We start from the raw sequence: 8239 nt of genomic DNA, 5'->3' as shown, positions 1-8239 counted from the left end.
CGCAAGTGCATGCGGTTCAGACTTGAGAGCATGTTCCAATCCTTACCATGAGCTCTGGACTCTGAACAGCTATCCTGCGAGCAACAGCTAATCCACAATGCAAAGTGGAAATTCACAGTCCAGCTACCCTTCCACCCCAGTGAACCCCCCGTATCACTCATCTATCCCATACTGGAGTTGCATCTCCAACGATACCTTCAGAAACTCGGCCAGCTAGAGCAGGCAGAGTGATTGGAACGTCATCTTTTATTATCCTTTTAAAAAAGGAAAAAACTTCATATATAATTTTTTTTGTTTTTATATTTAAATATAAAAATACTACCTCACTCTGTGTTATGAGCAGATACCATGGCTTCCAGTGACAGAGTAGGGAGAAATTCTGCTAAGAGCTCTCACATTTAGCTAGGACAATAAAATGTCCAGAACATGGCCGGGGGGGAGGAATGAGAAGGGAATTCATCATAACTGCCTTACTCCCTTCTGAATAACCCTAACTTTTTGAGAACAAGGTCTATGGAGAGCTTATCATGCAGGTTAATAACATATGAATGCAACTATTGGGCAAACCCTCCATCTTCCCATCACCCATTGCACCATCTGTCCCTGGAAGCCACTGGATCCTGCCAGACATACAGAAGAATTAGATGAAACAGTGGTTAAAATTCTCTCTAACCTTCTCTTCCTCCTGTTTTCTGAAGCATCAACAACAAATAGACACTGAAAAACTAAACTCTCCTTCCCCCCACAAGACAACAAGAGTTATTCGGACACAAACATGGTAACTCATGCCCTCAAAATTACATCTAGGAGGGAAGTTTAAAGGTTGGGGATAGGGGAAGGTGTTGTCTGTTGGGAGCAGTTCATCTAGTTCTTGTACTCAAAAGGCTCATCCCCAGTCTCATTGAGGAGACATGTACGGACTAGTGCCTCTGTCACAGCATAAGGGTCACAATTGGCAGAAGGTCGGCGGTCCTCAAAATAGCCTTTCTTCACTTGGCCCACACTCCTGGGGATACGGATGCTGGCACCACGGTTGGCCACACCAGCTGAGAACTCATGGATGCTGGATGTTTCATGGAAGCCTGTAAGGCGCCTAGCATTGTCCAGCCCCCCTTTCGGGTCATAAGTGCGGATGTGGTACTGGTGCCGTTTGCCCAGCTTCTCAATGGCTTCCTCAATATACCTGGAGAGAAAGAAGGTGGAACACTGAGCACCTGAGAAACAACAACACCTGGACTATCCTTTGCTTCATCCTCGAGAATGTAAGCAGCCCCCCACAAACCAACCCTGGGTCTCATCCCTTCCAGTTGTGACACATACTAGTCATGGGCCTCCTCCTCACTGCTAATGGGTTAGTGGATTCACTTTCCCTGAGCTCCACTTTCTGTGATCATTTCATGACAGTCTATAGTGAAGCAGTAATTTTCCCTCCTTTCATTTAACACCAGATGAACTCCTAAAAACAGTCTGATCATGGACATGCTTCCAGAACTAGCTGATCCAATGTGCTAGTGCTGGAGGAAAGGTAGCAGTTTTATACCACTACTCGGAGAATCTCTCATTCTTTAGTATAAATACAGTCTTTGGGTACCATCACAACTACACTGAGTGCTGGTTACTGGTGCACAGTACCAGCAAGATCTACTCTCCCTGGGTATTCAAGCTAAACTCTTGCATGGTGCCAGATATGTAGCTGGCAACTTGAGTAGGGCCTTAAGTGCAGTCTTAGCTGTACAGAAACCTTGCTACTACTGATTTAATCCACTTCCCCCTAGCTGAGCTTTCCAGAGTAATGCAACTATCCCAGCTGAGGAGATACTTACTTGAGACCGCCTTCTTCCCTCATGGACTTAGTGCTGAAGTTAGTGTGACAACCAGCTCCATTCCAATTCCCAGGGATGGGCTTGGGATCAAAGGACACAATCACCCCAAAATCTTCACACACCCGATGGAGGATGAAGCGTGCAATCCAAAGGTGATCTCCCATCTCAATCCCTTCGCATGGGCCCACCTGGAACTCCCACTACAGAGGGCAAACAAAAAGGAAACCGATAGCTCAAATCAGGTGAAAAATCATTCTCTGCAGGATGCTGTTCATCCTTCTGCCCCTCTGAGGAATTTGTAAAACCCCAAGGTACAAATTGAATGTAGTGGCAGGGTCCCACAGCACAATCTTCTGCTCTGATACGTTTTGGTCCGGACCTTCATATGCCAGGAGGTGGGTGGAAATTAAGTTAATTACCTGTGCTGGCATCACCTCCGCGTTCGTCCCTCCAATTTTAACCCCAGCATAGAGACATGCTCGGTAATGGGCTTCCACAATGTCTCTGCCGTAGGCTTTGTCTGCCCCAACTCCACAGTAATATGGGCCTGCAATGACACAGGACAAGATTTTTCAAACCATTTATGACACTTGAGTGTAGTATGCTCTCTGCTCTTCACTGAAGATGGCATGGGGTTTCTGGGAAACCCCATCAATTGGTCCTTGTATTGTTACTCCAAATGAACCAGGTGCCTGAGAAGCACAGGTCGCATTGAAAGCCAACAGGCTGTTACTACTAATTCAGGCACTTCAAAAACCCCACTTGTCATACTCAACTCTATTGAATTTGCAGTGCATTTAAATCACCGGATATTTTTTAATTAAATGCATTTTAATGACTATACCATGATCTTAAAAACGTCGTTGTTTAGTTACAGTGCTTCAAATTTTAGCTTTCAGTGACCCACAATTTTAAGAAGTCCTTGACTAATTCACTTCACATGAAACATTTTAGCCATCTCCCAGAGCTTCGTGACTGATAAGGCTATAATTTGAGGTTAACTGTTCATGGATGATTTGGACATTAAACAGCCAGAGGCTTACCCTGAGGCCCAGGGAAGCCATTGGAGGGCCAGCCAAACGGATGTCCATCTGTCCCCAGGAGAGTGTATTCTTGCTCCATCCCAAACCAGGGGAGCTGGTTGGATACCATATCCATAATCCGTTTACAGGTGTGTCTTAGATTTGTCTCTAGAGCAAAAGAAAAGCACCATGCTCATTAGCTTACTATTCTGCTAACAAGCATCCTGTTACTGAAAAGAGATTCTAAAACAGTTCTTATGGTAGAAACTTTCAGACAAGCCACTCAAAGCCATACAGGCTCTCTGGGAGGACTCAGTTTACACCCCAGCCTTCTTTCTACAGTGGCTGAGAAATCTGGATTCAGAAATTCAGATTCAGACAGTTATTTTACTCTGTGGCCTGTCCCCATCATCACTAGCTAGATTAAGATCCAAATACCAGGTAGGACCACTGGCCTGCATTGCTGCTATAGTGCTCAATGCTCTCTTATGCCTTTATTTGCAATGTTCAGTACTGTTACTTGCCAGAATTTGGGTAAGGAGACTTAACATAGGCACAGAACTCGTCTGACAAGGCTTACATATTGGATTTCAGGAGGCTTTGTTCCCTTGTGTTCAAATTATCACCTCTGCCAGCAGCCCCAAATCTTTTCCTTCCCCCACTCCATTCCTTGAAACTTCTTCCATGTTCTCCCCTCCTCATAAAATACTTTCCCAGTTCCCACATCCCTCCCTATACTCGTGTCCCTCCTGTAGAAGACTCCCTTGTCTCCCCAGCACACATCACATGGACTCGTGTCACTTCTTTCCATCCCAGAGCTGCCAATGAGGAGTTTACAGAAAAACCATGTTTCCTCTCGGCCGGTCACACCTCATGTTGTTTGCCCTATATTTAAGCTCTTCAGGGCAAGGATATTCATAAGTCTTGTACAATATTAAGGTATTAATGGCGCTTGTATACATCTTCCATTAACTATGCCTGTGACAGTTAATCCACTTCCCAGCTTTCTCTACTCCAAGGTGGCAGACTGTTCTTCGCCCTTCCCGCAACTATTGCAGCAGGGGAGAGGGAAGATGTACCCTACCTGCTGTCTGGCGGTTGTACTTGAAGACCTCACAGAGAACCAGCTTGTTGGGGTCCTTTCGGAAGGGGTCACGGAACATGGCGGCAGGCTGTAGGTACATATCACTGTTTGAGCCTTCAGACTGAAAGGTACTAGACCCATCAAAGTTCCACTCTGGTAGATCTGGAGCAGGACAGAGAAGTACATCACTGGATTAGCACCATCTTCTTGGATTAACAATTTTCCATAACCCAAGAGGTGAGCCTACCAATTAATTTGGAGGTGGGGGAGGAAAAAAAAAAAACACAGAGGAGGGAGAGGATGCACCTTAAAAGCATTGGCACTTCTTTTTTTTTTGGTTGCCGATTTTGTTTCAAATGAAAAATGGTGTTTTCATAGGGTATCTCCAGCAGCCCAAGAAGCTGAAGGTATGCAGAGCCCTGTTTAGCCAGTAGCACTGCAAGCTGCCTTGGCACAGACTTTCCCTACTTTGCAGGTAAGTCAAACACCCAGACATTTTTCTATTGAGTCTGGAATTCTGGCCAAAAGAAGGGAAGGCCTAAGAGTCATTAAGTCACAGGTAAAAGTAAAGGGGGGAGCCCAGTGTCCTCACAGATGTTTCCGAGTGGTAGGTGGCCCTTGCAATGCAGCCATAAAGAAGCTCTTCCATATGGGGCACAGCCATGAAGTCAGTGGAGAGAACTCTTTATGAGCTAGTACAAGGCCATGCAATGCATCCACCGGACAGTCCAATGCTGTTTGTGGGAGAACACTTCTTCTTCACCTCACCTTGTCCTCTCCCTCCCTCTCCCACTACTGAATTTGTTTTTGGGGGTGTATGTGCTATGAAGGTGTTAACACCACCCAGTCTGTTATCTCTTTCCTACGTTGGAAGTCAAGAGGATTTAAGCAAGCTTTGCCAGCCACTTCCTTGGAAGGGAAAAAAGCTCCAATTATGAAATGAAAACAGCGGGCATGACCAATTAGTGTCTGGCCAACACCATGGCAACAAGTGAAGAAATCCTAATGCTATTAATACTGTGCAAGTAGGGACTGTTTGTTCGGACTGACACAAGCCCTTAATGACACCACATAAGTTCTAGTCTTTGCTTCGCTTCCTTCTTGCAAACCACATCCTATTAAAATAAAAGCTTTACCGCTGATGAGTAAGCAAGCAATGAGTCTCCTACAGACAGGCACTGCTCTGTAGCAGTGCTTCTGCTTACACTTCAGCCTGGGAACATAAAAGGAGTCTTCTGCATCTTTCTCTCCCACTCCCTCTTCTTGTCCCTCTTTTCAAATTCATTCACTGGGGGAGAAGTGGGAGATATCCCATCACGTATTTCTACTCTTGACAGAAGTTTATAAAGCAAGGCATCAGATGCACTATCCTTTTCAGCTGGTAGGAAATGCCACCCCTTGCTCCTTAAAGAGGAGGACCTTTACCTTTTTTCGGCAAAGAACTTGTCACACAAGTTACCATTCCCCCAAAAAGGCCAGATGGCCCTTACTGCTATGATCCAATCCCACAGATGGAGGCTGACTACTACACAGTACTTGTAAGCCCAACACCCTGTTCTCCTCAGCTGGACTGGTATGGGGTCCATCCCACACCCGTCTTCTTACCTTCAATGCTCTTTGGTTCATGGTCCAATGTCCGGGTTTTACAGCGCAAGTGCTCTCCAGTCCCATCAATCCAGATGTACATAGCTTGCACTTTCTCGCCCTGGGGCAGCTTCATGTACATGTTCTTTATAGCTTTGCTCAGGTGGGAACTTGCTGAGGTGGCCATAGTGACAGAGTGTGTTACAAGAGTCCTGCAAGGAGGAATGGAAAATCCAACTATGACCATTGTCTGTGTTCAAAAGGGGCTCACACATCTTCAGACTACCCAACCAGTAGAGTTTTGGTGCTGAACAACAGAATAAAGTTTTTTCCTGGGTTGCCCCTATCCAGTTATACCATGGTATCATGGTCTCACAGCTGAGTATCTGGCTTTCTACATACAAAGGGAACATGGTAGGTTCCTTTCTAGGATACAGGGATGTGTCTATCAATACAACGGTAGTGAAGGGATACAATTTGGGACACAGTAGGTCTACAAAGCATCGGGTTACTTTCTATTTCCTACCCTGGAAGTAGAATTAGCTCAGCCTTCTCTGTTTCCAGCTTCTATTAAGGTTCACTGAGGAGCAGACCTCAAGACAGCTCATTAGCTTCAACATGAATGTTATATTTTACAAACACTGAAGAAGTCAAGCTAAGGTGTTTCATTCTTCATTGCTCTGAAGGAGCATTGCTACTCAAGTTGTGGATGACAGGGCCTTCTTAGCACTAAAGTTCTTCCTCCACTCCGGTAAGGACCACTTCCCAACCAGAGCTCCACGATGAACCCATGCAATCTGAAGAGATCCAGTAATCTAATCATAAGGAACATGAAAGAGTGCCTGGAGTAAGGCAACATAAGGAACCTTTGAAGGAGTTTGAGACCATGGAGAGAATGAAAGAATAGAGAGTCATCAGGACAGGAGAGAGACAGAGAGAGACTCTTGGGTCCATGTGTAGTACAGCACGAGAATGCAAGCTGACAATTTAACTTGCTGGGGACAGGTTATTGCCTTCCAGCTCTGCAGATTTCAGGTGAACCATCTTACTCTGTAGGAAGGATGCTTTGAATGACAACACTGTACCACTTCCTCACTCAACAGGAAGTTTACCTCTGCCTGCAAACCCCTTTCTGCCTTTCACAAAGAGGGCACCAAGGGGGCAGGGGCCCCCAAGCTTCCCATCCCAACCCCATCAGAACCTGTCAAGCAAAATACCAATGCAAGCCCCTCCTACTGCTCTCAGAAGCAGTTGCCTTTTCTGTCACCTCCTGACAGTCAAGTCATTTCCAACATGACCCAGGATTTTATTCTGTACTTCCCTTGCTTTCTTTATTTCATACACATGCAGATAGCCTAACTGTGGCTGCAATCTGGGGATACCTGGCCTCCTCAAACCAGGATCCCTCAGCTTGCCTCACCTATGGCAGACCTAAATCACGCTCCTTCCCCCTCTGCTTCCAGCCCCCTATCACTCATCACCTCCTCCAAGTGCACTCACTGCCCATTCAACTGCATGCCCTTAAATGTCATTCCAGGTTTGCTACTGTAACTAATTTTCCCCATGAAGTGCCAAATGCCACCCAGCTATCGCAGTGCTTCCCCACCCCCCTCTGCCTTCTCCCCTGGAGAGTCTCTTTATGGCCAGTGAAGAAATATGATCCACCCTTTTTTCCTCTCATACAGATCTCTCCCCTGTCCTTGCTAGAAGAACAAACCCATTCTCTCATCCCTAGAAGGGAGCTTGTTTTTAAAGAAACCTGCTAAAGAACCTTAAAAAAAAAAAAAAAAAAAAACCTAGAAAAGAAATCTACTTACTCAACATTTGAAAAGCATCAAATTAATCAGAGCTGCCTACATTTCCACTCCCCTTTACAAGTGTGCTTGCTTCCCTGACAGAAAGCAGCAGAGGAAAGCAACAGAGCAGGCTGGAAAGGGTTATTGCCTGCGTATACCTCCGGGATATCATAAGGAAAAAAGCCAGAAAGATCTAACACATAGGTGGGCAAACCACCTTCCTACTGTTTGCCAGGGCACAGGAATCTTAGGGCTGGAAATGGATTGGGAGCAGCAAAATGAAAAACGAAGATGGTGCAGGAAAATAAGTAACAACCCCATGCAAAAACAAATCAGATCACATCACATTTCAAGAGCAGCACAAAGAGGAGCCCAGATCCGGGGCGACTGCCCTTCCCCCAGCTCTGCCTTTCTGCAAATTGCCTCTCAACTGAAGGCTGCCTTTGCTGGAGGCCATCACCATCTCCCCACCACACCGCATCCAAAACACGCCGAAAGGTTCAGCCAAGCCCACCCATCCCCTGTGCCCGGCCGCTGCTGGAGCACTAGGGCCCCCCACCCCCCAGTGCAAGGCGAGGTGCGGATGGCCCTGCCCAGCCCCGATGCCGGTGGCACCGCGAGGAGGCAGGAGCGGGGGTGGGGTTGCGGACCAGCAGGTACCTGGGCTGGCGGCGGAGAAGAGAGAGGAGGAGATGCCCGAGGCGCGGCGGGTGCAGTCTCTCAGCGGGGTGCTCCCATGCTCGGCTCTGGGCAAGCCGGGCTCCCTGCCCGCCCCTTTATCCGCTGCCCAGTGCCAGCCCCTCGCTCCGCGATTGGCTTCCCGGGGGCGTGCGCTCGGCGGGGCCGGCGGGTGCGGGGCGCGCCGCTCCCCGCCATTGGGCAAGGGGCGGGGGAGCGGGGGGGCGGGAGAGCAGCGAGAGACGAAAACTA

General features: G+C 47.3%; 1 protein-coding gene across 1 annotated transcript; it reads right to left on the bottom strand.

Annotated features, from left to right (window-relative positions):
* Nucleotides 1-217: 217 nt before the first annotated feature.
* Nucleotides 218-8077, bottom strand: GLUL (glutamate-ammonia ligase). Its single transcript, XM_019501761.1, has 7 exons — nt 7970-8077; nt 5535-5725; nt 3930-4091; nt 2867-3013; nt 2243-2370; nt 1824-2023; nt 218-1183 (listed from the first exon to the last, which is right to left on the bottom strand). The coding sequence occupies exons 2-7, from the start codon at nt 5698-5700 to the stop codon at nt 865-867; spliced, it is 1122 nt and encodes a 373-aa protein (XP_019357306.1). The 5' UTR covers nt 5701-5725; nt 7970-8077; the 3' UTR covers nt 218-864.
* Between the last annotated feature and the right edge of the window lie 162 nt (nt 8078-8239).

The sequence above is a fragment of the Gavialis gangeticus genome, unplaced genomic scaffold (assembly GCF_001723915.1).
Source record: "Gavialis gangeticus isolate Ggan-Ray unplaced genomic scaffold, GavGan_comp1, whole genome shotgun sequence".
Lineage (NCBI taxonomy): Eukaryota > Metazoa > Chordata > Crocodylia > Gavialidae > Gavialis > Gavialis gangeticus.
Note: the sequence above shows the minus strand (reverse complement) of the source record. Positions and strands in the feature narration are given on the sequence as shown.

What these genes read in the sequence shown, in the direction of transcription:
- GLUL (XM_019501761.1), bottom strand. Translation starts at nt 5,700, where the DNA reads ATGGCCACCTCAGCAAGTTCCCACCTGAGCAAAGCTATAAAGAACATG. An exon ending in TGGCTTCCCTGGGCCTCAGG is followed by an intron (nt 2,371 to 2,866) that starts GTAAGCCTCTGG and finishes GTGTCATTGCAG; the next exon opens with GCCCATATTACTGTGGAGTT. An exon ending in CGGAGGTGATGCCAGCACAG is followed by an intron (nt 2,024 to 2,242) that starts GTAATTAACTTA and finishes TGCCCTCTGTAG; the next exon opens with TGGGAGTTCCAGGTGGGCCC.